Source organism: Melanerpes formicivorus, unplaced genomic scaffold (assembly GCF_026170545.1).
Source record: "Melanerpes formicivorus ecotype bairdi unplaced genomic scaffold, bMelFor1.0.p_v2 SCAF_12, whole genome shotgun sequence".
NCBI lineage: Eukaryota > Metazoa > Chordata > Aves > Piciformes > Picidae > Melanerpes > Melanerpes formicivorus.
The window spans coordinates 16,359,251-16,380,837 of NW_027142364.1; the positions used below are offsets into that span (position 1 = coordinate 16,359,251).

The window sequence follows — 21,587 nt, forward strand, 5'->3', positions numbered from 1 at the left end:
CAACTGTAATCATATTATAATTCTATAGTTCTATGAAACAGAATAAAGGTCCTCTATAATCCCAGAGGAAAATTCATCACATAACTAAACCTCATAACACAGCTAATCCTGTACTATGACACCCTATATGCCCTTGCTCAGGAAAGTCCTCAGCTGATCAAACTGCACAGAACTATCCACAAACCAAATTCAGATCTCTTAGAGAAACAGAGGAACTTCACAAAAGAATCACTCTGATTTGATGCCAGCAGGCATCAAACTTAATGCCAGGACCAGAGTCTGGTCTTTAAGACTATTCTGAATTACAGCTTTAATTGCTGCCAGTTTGTGAGAACGTCTGTATGCAAGTACAAATCTCTAATGCCTCAGTCCCATTATTTCTTGTTTCACAACAGTAATTAGATTAAGCTGGTATCTCCAATCATGCTAGTTTCCTCTTTGTTACCTATCAAAACATACAAAAGGAGATTAAAAGTTGTTCTCTACAATTTGAATCCATGATACACAGCAATGACAGAAACACAGGAAAAAGGACAAGATGTGACTGAACCTAAATACACTGAACCTGCAGCTGAGCTCTTCACGTTGCCCTTGATTGCCTGGGGAAAGGCTGAGTCAGAAATGCCCAAATACATCCTGAATATTTGTGTAACAGAAACTTCTCAGGGGTTTACTCTTTTATACTATCTGTAAAGATTCACTCTTCCAGTGCTTGTAGCTCTTATTCTGTGAGCATCGAACAGCTGATGAAAAGTGGCAGCAAAATAATCCCTCCTAGTTCTCAACTTCCCCATGTCTCAACCTCTGGCAAATTGACAGTGGTTTAATTCAGGAGAAGGAATTGGGTAAAAATCATACTCTGAATTTATCTATCACTTTTCCACTGGTAAAGGCAAAATACATTAGTTTTTATTATTTAATAAAAAATAAATACCTCAGCAATGAGAACACAAAGACATGATCATGCCCCAAACCATTCTATTCAAACTGCAAGACCCTAAAAATGCTCCATGCAGCTAGGAACCAAACTCTCTCATTTCTCAGATATGTTTTATGCTCTGTAGACTTGATCCAAAGCAAGGACCATTATCCCATTCCCACTAATGGTCTACTGGCTGCCAGCCCACAGCAGAACCAGAATGCAAAATGCTCTTCTTGAATACAAACACCTCTTTGCTTTGCTAACTGGAACTCTCAGTGATGAAGCTGAACTCGCCTGCAATGAAGTGGTCACCCATCTCTTTTTCCCACCTACAGAAATTTTCCTTCCATGTTTTCTTCAGTAGGTATGTGAATCATTCAGTAGCAAATGTAAGACAATCAGTTACCTTCACTGACGGTACCTTCACAGCACTCTGTAGTCTCTGGCTCCTCTTTGCACTCCTACCAAATATTACCACAACACCTATTGTTTGGGCAGTTATTTTCAACCCAGCTCTCACATAAACCCTGTTTCCTTCAAACTTCTGACTGAAGCCAAGGATGCCTAAGCATGTACAATAGGCTCAAGCCAAGAGACAGACCATGCCAAAAGAAATCTTCCACATCAGCCCAAAGTCTGGTTCTCCATTCTTGAAGCCATCAATTCAAACACAAGATGAAGCAGAGCTACTGAAACACAGTATTGCCAGCTTGTTCATAATTACTGGTTCTTCTTCCCCACCAAACACAAACAAGCTGAATGAAGGCTTTCATGAAAGAGTCTCAAATTTTAAGTGTAGATGATCCTGACAGGAACACAAAGCACAAAGGCTACCTCCATTGTTCTCCTCTTGTAGCAGTAAAGTCCAAATGCAGGCTGCTACCAAACATGCTTTCAAAACACCCTATTGGTACTCTAGTGAATTGCTACATGCTTCACAGAAAGGAGTGCTCCCCTCCCACAGCTCAGCTTGAGGACTGGGCAGTGGTGGCATAAGCCATGCTCACCATTGTTCACACCCAACCCTGAAATATGGGCTGGCAGAGAGGCTGATCTCTTATCTATACAAGCATTTCTCGAGTATTAGAGCCAAGACACTGTGATACTTCTGTAATTCCTAAGGGCAACTGCCTGCCCTACCCCACTCCTCAGAAAGTGAATAGCCTGGCATGCATCAGGGAGCATTGGTGTGGTTTAGGCTTGTGGTACAAGCTGCTCTGCGCTCTTGGCTGCTCCCTCCCTTAGCCATCCTCTGGTTTCCCCATTGTGCCTCTGCCCTTGACAATGACTGATGTGACACACGCAGCTCACTGAAACAGCAATACATTTTCTTTGCACCCCTCCAGAATCCAGCCTTGCAGGTAACACTGAAATTGCTTCTGAAATCCAGTTTCAACTTAGGTAAAGGACTCCAGGGTGCTGCATTTAACATCCTGTACATAAATTCCTAGGTTAAATATTAAAGCTTTTAAAAGCCATAGTATTTTAAAGTCACAACATGAAGCAATGGCGTATGGTCATGTTGGAAAGCTATTTGGAGTTTCTATTTCCTATCACTCAAGCATCTCCATTACAAACCCTGACATTTCACATACATACTGACAGGCATGAAGTTCAGTGGCTGGTCTAGTGCACATCCTTGGACTACTTACATTAAAACACACTGGGGCTGTTTTCCCCTCATTAAAGGCAATTTCTAGTGTAGGAATAATGAGTATTTTTGGAGGCAGAGAAGTAGATCATCTTTCCCTAGGAAGACGCTTAGAAAGCAGCTTCACTTCCATCTGGCACAATGCCTTCCCAGCAAGGCAGAAGTGGAATTTCTAAGAGCTCCTTATGAATAAGCAATAAAAGACTCAGGAGATGGGATAGTTTAGTAGCTTCCTAAAAGGCACATCAAGTGGAGACGGAGAGTTCAGGCTGGGTACCGCGGTTTGTACGTTATTATTGCCTCCTCTGCTACAGGAGCAGAGAGCAAATTCGCTGCTCTCCCCATCCCACCTCAAGAAAAACCTGTCAGGAAAGAAAGAGCTGAGCAAGTTTTCACTTTGGCCTTTGAAGTTCTTCCTTGGCTGACTGATGCTCGCCCATACATAACTTGAAGAAAAGGCTTCCATTGTGCTGTTCTTTATACCCAGTGCATTATTCTCCAGACAAAAGAATTTGAGTCTCACTTTTAAACACACCTCTCTTTAGGGTGTACTATTTCTAAGCCATAAAATCCTTTTTCTTCATTAAAAGACAAAAAAAAAATAAAAAGAAGGGGGAAAAAAAAAGGGACAGCTTTTCCCCCTCAGGCAATGCCCTTCTTGTTGGGTTTTTATACTGCTTTTTGCAGGCAGATACCACAGCCACATGGCAGTTCACAACAGAACAGCCCCTTCTCATCCTCACAAACACAGCATTTTCCCCCAGCAGCACCATCCAGCCCAGCTTTAAACATGAAATACAACCATTGTAGGAACTCTCTAGTTTTCATCTAAGACTGGGCAAATAATCACTCTGCCTGAAAACATCTCCCACATCTGGCAACTTGCTGCTACGTGCGGGGTCTGGGCGCTGGGTCAGGGCAGGATGCAGGAGCAGGGCAGGGGGTTAAGCAATGAACATGCTCAGCACCTGCTTGCTCTCTGCCTGATTCTAATCAGTATTCTTCTCTCATGCCTAGGAATGCCAGAATTCCCCAGTTTCCTCACACACACACAAAAAAAAAGTCAAACCTTTTTCCCCCCTCAAGGAAAGAAGGGGAAAAAAAATCGAAGAGGAAAAAAAAAGGGAGAAAACTCTTTTAATTTAAGGAAACTTGGTTAGATACTAAAGACAATGCAAATCTTGCTGTTACATTCAACAGGCTTTTTGGAAGTTTAGGAGAAATCTCACATGCTTGACACTATTAATCAGAGGAATTTATGATGCTTTAAACAAAGTATTTTTAAAAACTGAAGCGTTTACGGCCGTAACAATGCAGCTGAAACTCTAGAAATCACTTAAAACTACTTGTATCAGCATTTTGTATCTTGCCCTGCTGCAAGTGGTACATCTAAAAACTTTTTTTGGTTGGGTTTTGTTTTGTTTTTTTAATGTGACTCGCGGACAAGTTCAAGCCAGTCTATCAATTGGAACTGGCTCCTCGGTTTTTTTGGCTCAAACCTTTATGCCCGACTCACTCAACTATTTCTCCCCATCAGGCAAAAAAAACCATGATGTTTAGAAAAGCAAAGCAGAGATTTCGTTTTAAAACCATCTCAACCCAAACCAAAACAACTCATCTCCAATCAGTATAACACAGAGTCCTATCACAGAGAAATGTGTCCTGCGGCATAAAGATTTTTGAAAGCTGTAGTTTAAGACTATCTATACCAGCAAGCGCACAACAAAAGAATGCTCAAAGCGTGATTTCTGTCTCACTTCTTTTCCTCTCAGCTCAGACTTATATTTTAACAAGCACACAGTAAAAGACAAAGGGAATTCAATAAGAAATGAAGTGGTTTAAGCAGCTATTCAGCCAAGTTTTTTTGTGAGTGCAACAGCAACACGCAGTGCAAGCGGAGAGAACAACGCGAGACCTGCGTGTCTAGCTGCAACCACATAAATTTCAAGCAGCAAATGTGTGCTTGGAACCAAAGATTATTTGTGTATAGTATTGGATAGATCTGCCACACCATGTTATATGAGAAAATGTCAGGCTATTCATGAGAAAGGCAGCAAAGTCAGCAAAAAAACTTTGTAGCATTTAATTGCTGTGCTCCAGTAAATACGCTGTGGCTTGGAGTCTTGATATAAATTGATGCAACACCTCTGAATTCATGTGTTTAATCCCAGACCCTATTAGTTATTGCTCTGCTTTCACAGTAAACAATAGTTTAAAAAAAAAAAGCAATAGAAATAAAACTGCTGAGACTTGATCTGCTTCATCAACATGGACTCACCTACCAGCTGCTCGGAGCTTGCAGCATCACTGTTCAGTTCCACACCACCGACCGCTGGACAAGAGAGCACTCACTGGTACCTCCACAACCAACCTGGTATTCCCCAGTTTTGCCAAACTCCTCTTACAAGGCTGGGTTGCAATCCTTTCTAGCCACAAAACATTCATTCCAAAACATTGTTTCATCTGGATTTGCAGTTTCAACCGACGAGCTACAGCACCTGAACCTATAAAGGCTTTGATTTTGATTTCCTGATTCCAGACATTTTGAAATATCCAATCCCATTTAAAACAAGTATAAATATATATATATAAAAAATATATACACACACACACAAAAGGCTAAAGCTGACACAGATCACCAGCACTCTAGCCCTTTCCCCACAGCACACACTGCCAGGATGCAACAGGAGGCAAGGGGGAGGAAATTAAGGAGAGAGTAAAAAGCAAGAACCAACAGCTTCTCCCTGCTCTAAGGGATCATGGCCAGAAGCAGAGACCAGTAACCAAACAGAAGAATCACCTCAGCTGGTTCCAGGAACAGACAATGCAGAAAGACACTAAGAAATGCAGAGCAGATTATACCAACTGAAATAAATTCTACTCCAAACTAAACTCCTCTCTTCTAGCACAAATTTTGATATGCTCCCTGTTTTCTTCTTTGGGTTTTTTTAGGGGTATCACTTATAAACACATTAGTCCCCAAAATCACTTTATCCTGCTGAAAAAGAATGCTAAATAAACTCCCTCATCCCACTCCAAAGATGCAGAACCACATTCAGCACAGCTCCATATGAAAACTCTACAAGCCAATGGAAAGATGCCTTCAGCAGCCCCTTTCCTGTAGCTGTGAGAACTTCAGCAGCAAACCAGCACCAGCTGGGCAAGTGGGGAAAAGACACTGAGCCCAAATCATTGTGACCTAAAGCATCTATTCAAAAAGCTGAAGGTCACAAAGTGCAAAACAACAACAAAGCAGAGATATGACCAGAATTTTCCCACCTAGAGAACCCAACAATCCTATGGAAGTTATAAACTGTATTAAAGGCATTTACAAACCTCCCAGCAGAGAAAGGTAGAGCAAGGAGCTCCTTGAGTTGGAAACAGGCTAGCACCAGTTCCAATCTGGGCTGGGAGCCACCTCCGAACTTAAAGGTACTCAGCGCTCTCCTCCTGCTTCAAACTGCATAATGGGCCTTTTAAAGGATCCGGACCTGAAAAACTGGTCCAAGATACCCCAAGGGCACAGGACTGCTCAGAACCCCTGAGACTGAAATGAAAAGAGTAACATAACAAGAAAACAAAGAGCACTTCCTAAGGAGTTCCCCTGTGCCATCCTGGGAAAACCACCATTCTGCATTGCCTTCCCAGTGCTAGCCAGCAGCTAAAAATTAAGCACTGGTCATAGCACGGCTTTATTGGAAGCACAGGAGTCCCTGCTCCACTGATCACCTGGAGGCTCTTTTCTTCCCTATACAGGACTTCTATGAGGTGTTTTACTTTTCCTTTATAACTGCCAATATCAGAATTCAAATACTAGATGTATTTAGGATCCTTTTAATACTTAAATTTCTTTTGCCTCTGATTTACTGATAACAAGCCTGTTCCTGATGGCAGATTAAGAGAAATATTTGTGTCATCAGTCATCATTCCATCTTCTCAACTGCCAAAACAGGAGAAGTACTGGGGCTTTGAATCCTGTTTTAAGTTCTTCCTTGGTCAGGTGATCTCAAAGAGTCTGGAGAAAAATCCTCTTTATGCCTGTCATGGTGTAGGATTTAACAACTATCTGAGTTAAGAGCTCATGATTCCTTCCCCAAAATTTCATTTGTGGTGTTGATTAGGATCAAAGGTTGTGGGAAGCAATGCGGTGTGGAAGGACAGAGAAAGACCCTTCAAGCTAGGGAGGAGCCAGAAATCAGAGCCAGCAAGCAGCCCTCTGCCTCCTGTCTGGGATGGATGGAGCAGATTGGTCACAGAGGTTCCTGCAGCAGAAAAGCAGGGTTTGGTTTGCCTTTTTTTTTCTTGTTTTGTGAGTTGTGGAGTTTTGGTGGTGGTGGTTTTGTTTGTGTGGGGTTTTTTTTGGGGGGGGGTTGGTTTTGGGGTAGTGGGTGGGGTTTGGGTTTGGTTTTTTTTTTTTGGGGGGGGGGTGTTTTTTTTCCCTAAATCATGTGTTAAATAATGTTTAAATGTAGTTCTCTAAAACAGCTTTTTTACTTGCCACATCAGATCTCTTATTTACCAGCAAAAAAAAACCCACCAACATATTTAGTGCTACAAAGTCTTGATAAGACTGAGAAAGTGAATTAATTCCCTCAAATCTGAAATGGAACAAAACTTTCATATCAGGGTCAAATTCAACCTTGGGGAACCCACACAGCCCTGCTGAGAGTGGGGGATTGTTCCAACATGTATGACTGTACAATTTCCTCTCCAGAACCTTTTTTTGACATAAATAAAAAGATAAAACAAAATGTCTGCTGTGTGCAGCCATTTTGCACTTTCACCAGGAGAGGTGAGCATCCCCACAGCCTGCAATACTTCTCACTGCCCCAGTCCCTGCTGAAGATCAACTCACCAAATCCCCTGCCTCAGCACATGCAACATGGTCTATGCCAGCCTCGATGCTCTGCAGAAGAGGTGGACAAGGAGATCATTTTAAGGGCTTCTCAAAAAAAAAAAGTAGCATTCTATTTGTCAGAAAACAAGTTGGGGGCACTAAAGCAACAGGAGTTTGTGTGGGGTTTTCATAGAGCTGCCAAATACTGGAGAGTTTCTGCTTAATGCTGATTACTTAATACAGAGCAGGGGCAATTAGCTGTCCTAAATGAGGGATGAACCCACAGAGCTTTTCCTAACTGCAATGCCAACTTGTATGATCCTCTAAATAGACAATTAAATATTTTCTTCTAGTTTCTAGTTCCACAGATAGTGGCAAAGATCATAGTTGTCACATACCATAGACAGAACAGCCACCACGGGCAGCAAGAGAGGTTAGCGCACAGGGTGCCGTTCCCTGCACCACATGTATTAAAAATCTAGAGGAAAAATATACAGCACTAATTGTAGATTGACAGACCTCCAAAAGCCTGAACCATCAAGGTTTGATGACTATTTAGAATATTACTCCTTGTGTAAAGAGTCCTTAGCCAGGTCATTCTTGTGACTTGGGTGAAAGTGTTAGTAGTGGGTCAGCTGAATTTGCAGGGTGAGGGTATCTCTTCTTAGGTGGAAGTACTACTGATCTAATTCAGCATTTGCTCAACCCACCAACTGCAGTGGAGTTAATCTTGGTTTATATCTTTATAAACAGGATTTCCGATATTATTTTAGGTTGGTTGCTTTGGGTTTGTTTGATTTGGGGGTTTGTTTTGTTGTTGTTTTTCGTTTTCAAAATCCATCCTTTGCAGGATCTCGCTGTGAAAATAGTGGGTTTCGCTTCCCATCTGCAGTTCTTCAGCTAAACATTTGCTTTCCTGTCAAAATGCCTCCTTTCTGAAAACAACTTGTTTTGCTCTTCATGAAACCGGTGGAACCCTGACTGCCAGCTAATTCCGTGCAGGCTTTTTCTTACCACCCAGCCTGACTGGAGCGGCTGGGGAGGTGTCAGAGTCCTCACCGGGACGCTGATCCCCCGGCCAGTTCACTCTCCAATCCTTCAGCACTTCACACCAGATCAATCAAGGAGCCCTTAGGTCATGATGAAAAGGAAGTCCTGCCACACCATCTGCAGTAAAAAAGGGATTTGCTGTGGAAGCAGGATTCCCTGCCACCGCGTTTGCCGGCTTTCTATAAAATCTGTCTACGTTCATCTCCACCTTTCCCTGAGCCAAAGACAGAGATGGAGAACAGTTTTCAGCCCAATTTGGTGCTACTGCCTCGCAGGGGGTATATGGAGCATAGACATTGGTTACATTCTTAACAGAGGCAAGAGTCGGTTTGCCACAAGAACAGGAGTTGTTACTGCTTTTCTGGGCTGGGATATGAAACAGATCTCAATTGTATTGGCATGAACAGTCCTACTCATTTGAAGAAGGTGAACGAGACTTGATGGGAGCTGAATAAGCTGTGTGCTTGCAGAGATGTTGGCTGCAGATGGTTTACTCCTCATGCAATTCAAACCACAGCGATCCCTGTGACGTTATATCTGATAAAGAAATTACCACAGTCATTTTTGGATCAGCCAGCCAACATGAGGCATATTATAAATACCAAAATCCTTCAGACAGGTCCTTATATGGACTTGGGCATGATATAAACATTGGTCACGTTTGGCAGAGTGTGCAGCCAGGCAGATATCTATTAAAAGAAATGTATCAGAAGGTAGAATGTGTGTTGCTGTCCTCACCGCAGCTCTCTGGAAATAAACAAATCAGTTTCATGGACTAGAAGGACATTTGTATCTAAAACACTTTCAAAGAATCTAAGCTGTTTGCTCTGGGGCCAAATGTCTCCTAGAGCAGCTCCCACAGTAGGTACTGAGTGATATTTTTTCCAGAGATAACCAGACAAAATTAAAACAAAGTGTATTTAAGAAGGGGAACAAGAAAATACTGATTAAAGAGATTCCAGTTTAGCCTTTTAGTCTGCTCTTTGTGGCTACATCAGAGAAGATTCACCCACATGGGAATCTGTACAACACCAGAAGCAGCTCCTCAGCTTTACCAGGCTTCTTACTGGTATTTGTTTGCAGAATTTCCACGTCCAGATCTGCCAGTGGAAGGGGCAGGACCTCGACCTAATGCTCCCATAACCCACAACTTAGATTGAACTTCATCTCATAATGACAAGCCAACATAACACGTCCAGATTGTGCAGCCTCTTCTACTGAGGGTGTGGTGGAATCGGTGTTACTATCTCTGAAAGAAGTGCAGCTTTCTGCAGTGCGTGCAACAAGGAAAGGATTCTTCTCAAGGACTCCTGCTTGCTTTTCCGCACAGCCAATCCAAGCTGACTTTCCTGCCTTTGTGGAAGAAGGGCAGTGTGACTATCCTCACTGTGTGAGTGAGCTCCACAAAATCAAAACTGAGCATTTATGCAGCCCTAAGAAATGCTGCAAGCTCATTTTTGTCCCCTTAGTACCGAGAACCCAGCCTGAAGAACCAGCTGGCTTCTCAAACTCTCTAACAGTCAGCCCCAGACCATTCATTTATCTATGTGACTTGATATACAGAAAGCAGTTTTGGTTTTTTTTTATCCTCATCAAAACAACTACACTGAACAAAATGAGTAAAAAAAAAAACCAAAAAATCCATTAAAAGCCATGTATTTTACCTGTCAGAACAGTAAAATTCCAGCATGCTGTGTGCTAAAACCAAAATGACTCAGACAAATGCCATCACACTACAGGGAATCCCCCCACACACACCCCAAACTGGAGGAGCATACAGTACATACATCCAACGGACCATGCAAAATAGGGATTCTATTCAAATTTCACATCTCATTAAAGACAATTTGGCCATTAATCCATACGGCTTGAGGAGCAAAGACGGATTTTCCAAGACAGATAAACTGAAATGATCCCTCCTTTGATCTCTGAGGTTAAGAAGCAGCGACAATGGAAGATGAACAACAAGGGGCAGAACCAGTGGCCTTTTTAAGTGCCCACAATGGCATCAGCAAACAACTACTCAATCAATATTTGGCCAGCGACACTGAAAACTTCCTTTTCAGATTTTAATTCCTAGTTGTAAAACAACTGCAGGGCAACCAGCAAGATAAGACATTAAACTGACTGCTTAATTGCTTTTTACTGTCTCACTAGTTATATATGCACATTCCTAATAGTGGGTGAATCTTTATTTACTGGGATGAATAAATGACCTGTCAACAATCGCATCAAACTCCGCTAACTAAATAATCTCGGCACATGACGCACGGTGACTCTAATGTGTCCTCAGTGAGTTTTAATTTCATTATGCTGCCCTTTATTTATTTATTTTTTTCTTTTCCTCAAGGCAGGGTGATTTAAACTGAATTAGTTTAACAGCATGGGGCAGCAGTACTCCAGGGCAAGCGGAGGAAAAGGCTGCACTCATGCTATGCCAAACAAGGTGAATTATGTTACTGTACCTAATTTTTTATTATCCAGAACCACACAGCATTTGAGAGTGCTTGGGAGTATCCTGCGTATTTCCTTATATATTTGGTTCTTTCTCCAGCCAGATGTGTTTGTTACACGGGATTTAAAGTGACATTTACACGGAGAAATTCACATCGACTGGCTTGCTCTGATTTACGGCTTTGCGTTTCACTCCATTTCTCCTTAAATTAACAAGAGAGCACTTTGTAGTTCTGCTTCATTTCCCAATGCACTTTTACTACACAGCTCTGGGGGCTTGTGATAATTTATCACCATCAACTTTATGGGCTTCCCGCTTCTAAACCCTGTTCCAGCCCTTATCAATAAGTTAACTAACACCAAACTAAGCCCTCCCCGAGCCAGTGTTAGACAAAAGCATCTAAAATCGATACAACAAATAATTACTATCCAAAATCAGACATGGAAAATACTCCAATTTAAGGATTACATCAACTCTCACTTTTATCATTAATTGCTAATTACTTACCTAATTAAATCCTCTGTCTGTGTTAACACAAAGATCCTTGCCTTTGGTTAAGAGTTTTGCTGGGGAATTTCACTCAGGATTAGAGTCACACTGTAGCGAGTAACCGCTGAGGTACTTTCTATTCACAGAACAAATCTGGGCTCATTCCTGCCTGCCCCAGCCCCTGTGAGCAACTTTACCGACAAGAACAAGCCCTTTTGAGTGGGACTCCATGCTGCTGCTGCTATACCGTAACACTTGCAGAATTGGACGTCTGATACTTGATCTATTAAAACCGTCTTCCACCCGAAACCTGAGGTAGCTTCAGTTGCTCAGCACATTACAGAGCTGTTTTCAAGAACAGCCTGATATAGAGATCACTGAATTCCTACTGACGTCAAGGGCTTCTGCAGTTGTAGGAGAATCCAGAAAGACGAACATAACAATCACCTTTTCAGAGCAAGCCACCTCAAGTTCGACCGACCACACTTCGTGCCTCAGCCTTTCCAGAACAGCATTCTAAGTCTTACAGATCATTAAGATTTTTCAGAGTAAATAAGATACAAACTCAGGAATCAACTGCTGTGTATAAAGCAATCCGGATACTTGCTAAAATAACATTTGCCTTTGTTCTATATCTATGCCACTAGAAAAACTGGAGAAAATGCCAGTGGCTCTGCATGAAGAGGTGTTTACTCCTTTTATACTGAGGAAAGTGTCCCTAAGATGGCAAAAAATGTGAACCCATCAAGGAAATCATGATTTCAGGGAATGGGTATAACAGATCTGCATTTTATTCCGGAGAGATCACTGACATAATCTTTCTTCCCACGGCTGGAAATACTGTCAGGCTAATCACCTTACAGAAGCACTATCAATTAGCACTCCTCTCAATGTCCTCCAGCTTGTCTTCAAGACAGGAGAGCACAGAATGCTCCCAGCACCTCTGAAGCAGCAAATGTCCTTCTGAAGTCACTGAAAATAGAGACATCTAGCACCTTTCTGAAAATGCTCAGCATGCCGGAGATGTCACGCTTTTGCTCGGTGGTGATGTCATTACTGATTGCTGAGGTCATCTAGTATTATTATTAGCTCAGAAGAGTGGCTTGGAAGTGGGAGCTTGGCAACTCACAGTGCAATGGGTCAGGCAGAAGAAATAAAGCTGAACAGTGTTTTGTGTGGCATAACCTACATAGATTTACACTTACACTTTTCTCTCCAGGAATTCTCTCACACTGCTGAGATGTGAGCAAAGAAAGGGAGAAAAGTCAGACAGAAAACACTGTGAGCACCATCTGCTTTGAGCCAAATCCTGGTGTAACCAGGGAGTTTTTCTTAATTAAGGACTATTTCCTTGTCAGCTCCTAGAGCCTCAGAAGCAAAATTCTGTTCAAGTTACACAAGCTAATTTTTTAGAACTGCTAGTGAGTGAATATGTAAAGTACTGTATGAAATTGCAGACTCCAGAGGCTAATTGCCTGCAGCCAGAGTCATCACATTTCATTCAGTAAGTGAATCTTCACCAGGAACATGGAGCAGGGGAACAAAATGTGCTTTTCAACCCTAAGACACAGGAATATTCCACACAGTGAGTGAAGTCCTCTCATGACGGCACCCTGGGATGGGATGCTGGAGACAAAGCACCACAAGCCACACATCATTAAAATCACAACCAAAAACTACCTCAGCATCTGCCTTCCCTCATGCTCTGGCCACTAGCCCCACAATCCATGACACAGAAATGAATGGGATGACTCAGAGTGCCTTCTATGTTAATCCTGTCCCTTAATAAACGCCCTTTATTAGTTTAACAACCTAAAAATAACTGGCTGTGTGATACTGAGCCACCCTAATCAAAACATCTGCAAGCCCATCTTGCCCGAGCCACCCTTCAGATCATGTGCCACCACTTCAAAGTTCGTGCATCAAGTCAGTAATTGTAACATTGCATCTAAATATTTAAGCTAGGGGCCGGGAGTCGCGTGTCCCATTTACAGTCAGCATCTGTCCTCTAATTCCATTACAGTACAAAGCAAAAATGTTTCCCAAAACTCACAAACAGGAAAAGCATCGTGCAGCCAGAGAAGCAGCAGCAGCAGCTTGAACTTTCTAGCTGCTGAGCAGGGCTTTTGTGCTAAGGTCCCTTTTCCCCCCCCCCCCCCCCTCCTTCAAACCCACTCCCCCCCTGCCAAACTCCCCACATACACACACAAAAATAGGGGTGGTGCCGAAATTGTATTAATGTGAGCCTGAGGCACAGAGCAAAAAAGAAAAGAGGAAGGGGAGGGAGAGGGGGGAAGGGTTTGGTCCAAGATGAAAGTAAGAAGGAAATAAAGGAGGCAATTTAGTCTGCTGTAGCCTGAATTGCTCTCAGTACAGCCAAGGGTAGAGGCTTGGGATGAGTAGGGCCCTTTTTTGGACGGGTGCGCATGAGTGGGGGAGGATCCGCCGGGACAGGGCCCGGGGGCCAATTCCACTGGCTAGGAACAGAGGCCCCCTTTGAGATCAGGCTGAGGGGGTCCCGATCCCAGCCCCAGCCCCAACCCCAGCTTGCAGCACGCCCGAGGACCAGCTCAACGCCCCAGCGTTTGAGTGCTGAAAGCCACCGGTTTCTGCCAGCAAACAACAGCTATCTTATGAAGGGGGGAGTTAGATTAGTCAGCAAACCATGCCGGGCATAGCTCCCACCCAAGGTACAAGCAACTCCCTCTTTAGCTGCTAAAAATATGCCCCAATGTGCCATATAAAGGCACAAAAGTTCCTCTCTCATCTGCTTTATTTATGGCTTGTGCCTTTAAGAACAATTCACCACTCGCGCAGAAAGACAGATACGCTGTTACAGAATCACAAACTTCCTGCTCCACGCTGTGACCATCGAGGTTTTCCTTACACATACACCCAAACTCGGGGGACAGAAATGCCCCAAGACAGCGGAGCACACAGCACATGTGGTGTCCGTAAACACCATCAAGAGAATCAGATTTAAGTGTCCGTGAAGAGAAGCTGGAACAGAATCACAGCAGGACACAGAGAAGTTTACCTCCGTTTATATACGTGATGGGAGAAATCCCAAACCACATGAGATACTCTTTACTCTCTCTGCTGTAAGCATTCCTCAAATCCCAAATCTTGAATTAGCCACCATTAAAATTACAATTATTATCCTTGCCCTCAGAAAAAATGCCTCTGTTCAAGCTGCCCAAATGCTCATGGTGAAGAGGGGATTTCAGGCAAAGGCAGCAAATGTCCAGCACTAGTTGTGTCCTCTCAAGCAAGAGAATGATTCCCTGCTTCATGCTCAGCCCTGGGACTTGCATTCCAACCTATCCCATAGCCTTCCCTTGTTTCTCCCTGCACCAATGCTCCTGCTTCCAGGATATTTCAAGACCAGAGCTATAAAATTTACTCATCTTCTGTACTTTTTTTCCACTCCATAACATGGAGCACTGTCATGGAGAGTACTCAGGGTAAGCTACCATGCAAGGGTTTTGCTGTGCACCACCAGGATAACCTTCAGATACACTGGGATAACCTTCAGACATACTGCAAGCCACCCAAGTGTCAGAGAGCATCAGGCTGCCCTGTCAGCAAGCACCTTCAGCCACACCAGCCCTCACAGCCAGGCTGGTGGGTGTGGGGGGAAAACACGATCCTGCAGCATCCAAATCCTCCAGAACACTGCCAGTTATTTCAGCCAGAGAGCAGGGGATGACCTGATGATTTTTACAGATGGAGTGAAATCGAAGCTCCTCCGCTGGCAGCGGGAGTTGACACAGAATGTTTTTTTTTGTTGGACAGACACAGAAAGTTGTGGTGGACTTATTTTATGCAATAATGTGCTGCAGTGTGACGTCCCCATAGTCTCACACTATACCTAAGGCATGTGTAAGGCAAAAACTCTTTCTCAATCAGCAGCTCGCTCACACCGCAGCACTGCAGCTGCTCCAGCCATAGCGGTAGGCAACATCTTGCTGGTCAGTGAGGAGGAAACCGCTCTGCCACTCTCCCTCCAACTGCCAAGCTACCCCAGGCGCTGCCACAGAACAGAATGGATTATCAAGCTATACAGAACCACCCAGCAAAACCCTACATGTACAAGGACAGGATAGGGCTGCCCCACTGAGTCAAGAGGAATCTTGCAGCCAATTGAATCGGAAAGCAGCAAAGCAGGACACCCACACCCACAGAAAGTGAAAGAGAAGATGCCTCAGAGGACCGTGCTGGAGAACGCCACGAGAGCCCTGGTTTGCAGCAAGGCACTACCAAGACCCAGTGATTTTCCTACAAGTTTTGGGGCTCTCCCAGGCTGTATCCAGGTACCCAGACACAGATTTATGGCATATCAGAAGCCCTGCTTTAAAAACCACAGTCAAAGAAGAGGCAAACTGTACCACAGAGAGGCAGAGGAGTGGGTTACACCAACAATAATTTTTTTTTCTTTTGCTGTCTCTATTACTCTTGCTCCAAAAAGCCAGGATATTATCAAGGTTTCTTATCTATTTCTAATCTCTGCCAAGAAATTCAGGAAAGCAGAAAAGCTAGTTATTTCAACAGTCAGGGCACTGAGTTTCCTTTTACCCCTCGGTGCAAGTCCCTCTTTGAGCATTCCCCGGTTGAAGGATACACTGAAGGAAACTCTGGGCCCATCACAGATGAGCAAGCTGGACTGGACAATCAAGGCTGTGCCTTCTGGCCTTAAAATCTCTTACTCTGCATCTTCTGTGTGCTCGTATCACACACAGAATGCAGAAGACGATGTTTCCCTGAAAGCTTTAATAACGGAGTTGAAAACTAAGGGGACTGTTTCGAGGTTTGTTCCTGCACAATAAGGAGCTATCACACTGCTAAAGAACAAATTTCTCTTTTCCTCAAATGGCACTCAGCATCTCTAGATGTCTAGAAATGGTAAAAACACTTTCTAGGTTAAAACAGCCACTTTTTGCACGGTGGAGAGTCCATAAAACTGCGTGGAGCATCAGCTATTAGGGGCTCATTGAATAATTCATCCCTCATTGCAAGCCCATAATGTCTTTTCTCAGCCTTTTGTGGGGCTGTTTTCTCTTCTTTTCTCCTTGAATTATAAAAAGGTTGCCTTCTTTTGTTCACATCAAGCTGCTGCTAGCTGAAGCTTTGTCTGTGCAAAGCCAAAGTGTGAGTTTCAATGGACTCCCCCCTCTTTGTTTTCCAAGTTCATCTCCAAGTGTAGATTGTGTATAGAAGGCCTTCTTTGTAAAAGCTGGAAAAGTTGTACAAATGTTTGACCAGCTCATTTGGTACTTTTGTCTCGCCTTCTCCAGTGCCTGTGCATATGCTGGGCCAACCGCTTCCACACACAGGCTGCCCAGCCAGGCCCTCGCCTCTGCCCCAGGCCAGCTAGGGAGCTCCCCCAAACAGAGCACCCCTTCACCTTGGTCATCCTCCTCACAGTTCCTTGCCAACCACCAACACAAGCTTTTTTCCCCGCCGTTTTAAGAGAAGAAATGAAACATTCAGCTCACTGCCCACTGCTGAGACTTGAAGATCCATAGCCCTTGGTTACAACTGTTCCTTCTGTGAGCTGTGGCCCTTAGCTCAGCTTGGGCTGGAAAAGTAGCCCTTGCACAGCCATGCCACAAGCTCCACAGCCACCTCCAGCACTCTCTACTCCCTGGCCCTGCTATCTAAAGCCAAACCAATGGTGACCCCATCTTTGCCCCCACCTCCGTGCCATTCTCTCACACTGCAGGGTCATATTGGTGGGGAAAGGGAATGGCATAGGATGTGGCAGCACAGCCACAATGTGGGGGCTAGATCCTTACCCTACACTGGGCCCAGGGCAACCTCCAGGTGAAAGGGAGCACCCAGAGCTGGTACTGGCCAGTCCCAGGGCTCTGTGGAGAGTGAGGATAGTGGAATTTTACCTCTTTCGCTGAGGATGCCATCGATGCTGTGCTTGGCCTTCTTGTCACCTTCCTCTACCTCCTTCCTTTCCAGCTCAGCCTCCTCTTCCTCACCTTTCCCAAACTTGCTCCGCAGGATGCGGCTAATAGAGCTCACTTCAAGAGGAGAAGCACAAAGCTGTAACTGGACTTGTCACCAGGAGCCCCCTGCAGTGGCTGGGCCAGGTCAGGGAGTCAAGTCCCACATCGGTGCCACTCTCCTGTACCCCTCCTTGGCTGCCCTCATCAAGGCTTTCACGGAGGCAACCACCCACTCCCCTTCCCACAATGGTTTTCACGGGGCAACATCCTGCAACGTGCTCCAGCACCAGCACAGTGGCCTCACAAGGAATTTTATTCCTGAGCCTGGGCAGTGAGTGATGAAAAAACCTCAGGGACACCCACAAAAGTGAGCACCAGCTCTGTGAGCACCCACACACACACAAACGACCCACTGGAACAGGGATCTGCTCCCTGTTTCCTACTTCCCAGCTCCAGCTCTCCAGCCAGCCCTGAGCCCTCCCGGTGGGGAAGCAGGAGGAGGAGGGAAGGGGGATGCTATTGCAATTTAATTGAAAACACCCCCGCCGAGTGCAAAGAATCCTCCCTGGATGCTCCCGCGGGTACCGGCTCTTCACGGGCACCGGACCGACCCGGGACTCTGCTTCTACCGGGGCAGGGTTCACCCTCCCCGTACCGACCCTCTGGGACGAGTCTGAGCCCCTCCCCTGTACCTAGTGTCATCCCGTACCTGACGGTACCGTGTTGCGATCGCACACACCGTCCTTCAGCAGTTTGTCCCGAATCTCCCAGCTGAACATCCCAGCGTTTTCCCGCTTGTATTCCTCGATTTTCTTCTCAACATCCGGCGTCGTCACCTGCTTCAGTAAAGACAAGACGAGCGGGCACAGTCTGCCGGACTGGGAGCTACCGCGGGAGCCCCGGATGCCGCCGCCGGGACCCGCCGGTGCGGCCGAAGCCTCCCCGCCGCCACCGGCCCCGCCGAATAGCCTCGGGATAAAATATTCCCAGGACAACAGGCCCTCATAAAACAAGCATCCCCGGGATAAACAAAAAAAGAAATGCCCCTGGAAAGTGGGATCGAGCCCATATTAAACGAAATTTCCAGGAAATCCGCTGGGAAGGTAGGATCGAGCCCTCGGGATGGGAAACCCCGAATGAGGCAACACAGAAGTGAAATTTTGGGTCACGGTGAGAGGAGGAATTCCTGTCAGCTTTATGTCGGGAAAGTTTCAGCTGAACAAGTTTGCAGCACCGAATAAAAATCAGCACGATACAAGCGCTGAGAGGTTCGAGTAAGAAAAAAAGTTCCTTCGATGGCCTCGTGATTTTAAAATGAAGCCAAACTCAGACAAACCAAAAATCTCCCGTCTGGGAACAGCCATGCAAAATTATATCCCTAGTCTTTCCTTACACCGAGAGGGAAAAGTTCAACCACTGAAAGTTTAGAAGCAACAAAGTAGGGGGGAATCTAGCAACAAATTTCAACGGGAATCCAAGTCTTGCCTTAGCCGTTGTGGGAATGAAAAGATAAGAGGACGAGGAGGAGGTTACTCGTGAGACACGAATCCATTTTTGTTTGCGTTATTGTGAGCGCAAATTTTTCACGGTGTGGCTATAAATACACACAGCTTCGCACAGAAAAATAAACGGAAGGAGCAGGAGGAAGGCAGAGAGAAAAAGAAATCTAGTGGGTGGGTTTTTTTGCTCTTCACAACGAAAGAAGTTAGAGCCCGATCCGGCCGCGCCGGGTCAGTCCCGACACCCGACCGGTGGCTTCTCCCGTCGGTCCCGCAGCCTCCGAGCCCGCCTCGGCTACCACGGGCTGAGCGCGGGGGCTTCGGAAGGCCAAGCGTTCCGGAAAAAACTCCTTTCTCCCTCATTTCGTTTGAGAAGTTACTCTTAAAAGACCACTTTCTTAACTGCAAAAAGAATAATTGCCACCAGCCGCAAGGATATTTTTTCAAGTCTCGGAAACCTTCAGAGCAACAGGAGGGGACAACGTCTGCGCCCAGCCCCGGTATCCGCACAGTTCCCCTCGGTCCTCCCGGAGTGCTGCCTTCCCCCTTCCAACCCTGCAAACACCCGTGCCGGCCACCCCTGCTGGGCCTCGCTCCCCGACTGCCGCGGCCGGGATTTGCCCGGCTCACCTTGGGCTTGCTGCCGCCGATGGCCCCCGGTCGGATGGAGCCCGTCTCCTGGTACCTGCAGAGAATTTTGGAGACGCAGCCGTGGGACACTCGCAGCTGGCGAGAGATGACACAGGGCCTTATGCCATGGTGAGCCATCTCCACTATCTTGTGTCGGATATGGTTGGGTAAAGGCCTGCCATTGATAAACACTCCTCCGAGCTGATTGACTCTGCCCTGGCCTAGAGGAGTAGAGACTAGAAAAGGAGGGGAGGAGAGGCAGGAGGGGGAAATGGCGTTAACGTCTCCTTTGGATCCTGCTGGATCTTGTTGTAGTTGTTGTTATCGTGTTGGGTTTCGTTTTCGTTTTTTTCTCGTAAGGCTACTCGTCGCCACCCACCCCCGCCCGCCCGGCCGCCCCACAGCGCGCCTGGGGCCCGCAGGTCCCCATGGAGCCGGGCAGGAGAAGGCGGCAGGGCGGCTTCACCTGTTGCACCGAGCCGGGATTCAGTGCTCATCCCATTCCAGGGGTGAAAGAGAGAAGAGGTATAGGAAGCCCAGGGTCTCCTTCGGGTGACCCGGGGCCCGTCGAACCCGTTCCTCTGAGAGCCGGGCCCTGCGGAGCACCCCGGCGCTGCGGGGCTCTTCGCAGGAAGAGCTGTCTCTCGCAGCAGCCCGAGGACAAGCCCCCGATTCTAAAGACTCTTTCGATTTCGTTTAGCTCATTTTTATCTGGTTTTAATTTATTTTTTAACTTTTCTCCAACTTTGGGCTCCCGAAATCGCCGCCTTGCGTTCCGCTGAAGACCGGATTCCGGGCCCGCTCCGCCACCGCCCTCCTGGCCGGTTCCTCCCGCTCCCGTCCGCCGCTTCCCCGCGGCCCAGGACATGGCCCAGCTCCGCCGGCTTCTGACAGCCCAGGGGTGCGGCGGCTTTCTGTGGGCCCGGCCCGGGCTGAGCTATCCCAGCCCCCCGGCACGGAGCAATTCCCACTTCCCCCATCTCCCGCCCTACCTTCCCTACCGTTAACTGCGGGAACAGCCCATGAACGGCCTTACCTTCCAGCGGGAAGCCGCTGCGGGGGTAGTTCTGCCCAGCCCCGGGTCGCATCATCCTGGGGACAGCTCCAGCAAGAGTTGTCATCGCAGCGTCCCGGCACGGTTATATCCAGGTGAGGGCTGATCTAGGAGAGATCCGGGTTGTCAGAGGCTCCCACCGAATCAGGAGCAGTCCCGGGAGGGGGTGGGAGATGCTGCCGGGGGGGCGGGGAGGAGGCAGCTCCGCCGCTGCCCCTTTGTCACTGACCCGCGTTGCCCCGCACAGGGAGGGCAGGGGCCGGAGCCCCGCAGGGCAGCGAGGCTGGACGAAGGGGCGGGCGGGGGGGCAGAAGGGGAGAAGTGGGGGGACCGGTGGTGCTGTCCCCGGTACGGCGGGGAGCGGCGGTCGAGGGGACGGCAGCATTTATCGCTCCGGCCCCGGCGCGGCTCCGCCGCGGCGCCGCCGCGATTGGCCGCCACCGCCCGGCCCGGCCGCACCGCCCCCGCTGATTGGGCGAGAGGGGCGGCAGCGCGACCGGCACGGCCCGGTACGGCACTGTATGGCCCGGTACGGAACTCTGTGTTCCGGTACGGCACCGCCCGGCATGGCACAGTATGGCCCGGTATGACACTGCCTGGTATAGTGCTGCCTGGTACAGCACGGTATGGCCCAGCACGGTACGGCCCAGTACAGCACGGCTCGGTATGGCACTGCCCAGTACGGTCTGATACGGCAATGCCCATTACGGCCCAGTCTGGCTCCGCTCGGTACGGCCTGGCTGCTTGCTGTCCCTGCAAACCGTGCCGTCCTGGGCTCTCTCGCCGTGGTGAACCGGTCGGAGCCCAGACGGCAGCCCCGACCCTGGGGAGGAGAGCTCCGGCCGGACCCCACATCCCTAAGAACCCCGCGTCAATCCGGGGCAGCCGCTGCCCTTTGTCTCCTGACTCCGCACCTCCCAGCACGAGTTGGGGGGTAGGGCGGAATAACTTTATTATCTAACGGGAAAAAAAATCCTTTTTCGTTCCTTCTCTTTATTACTTTTGCCTCGGAGAAACATCCCGGACCCAGAGCTAACGGTTTG

At 47.0% G+C, this 21,587-nt stretch overlaps 1 protein-coding gene across 7 annotated transcripts in view; it reads right to left on the reverse strand.

Annotated features, from left to right (window-relative positions):
- PAX3 (paired box 3) overlaps positions 1-20,690 on the reverse strand; it is an 82,996-nt gene extending 62,306 nt beyond the window's left edge. For 2 of the 7 annotated variants that reach the window (XM_068145479.1, XM_068145477.1), the window contains exons 1-4: positions 20,527-20,690; positions 19,491-19,726; positions 18,071-18,197; positions 17,302-17,436 (exon numbers count right to left, since the gene is read on the reverse strand). In XM_068145479.1, coding sequence (XP_068001580.1) covers positions 17,302-17,436; positions 18,071-18,197; positions 19,491-19,726; positions 20,527-20,611 — 583 coding nt within the window. In that variant the 5' untranslated portion in view covers positions 20,612-20,690. Of the gene's footprint in view, positions 1-7,380; positions 7,480-8,506; positions 8,578-9,140; positions 9,208-17,301; positions 17,437-18,070; positions 18,201-19,490; positions 19,727-20,526 lie in introns of those variants that run through there. The other 5 variants (XM_068145478.1, XM_068145476.1, XM_068145482.1 and 2 more) reach the window with 4 other exon arrangements.
- Positions 20,691-21,587: the final 897 nt, after the last annotated feature.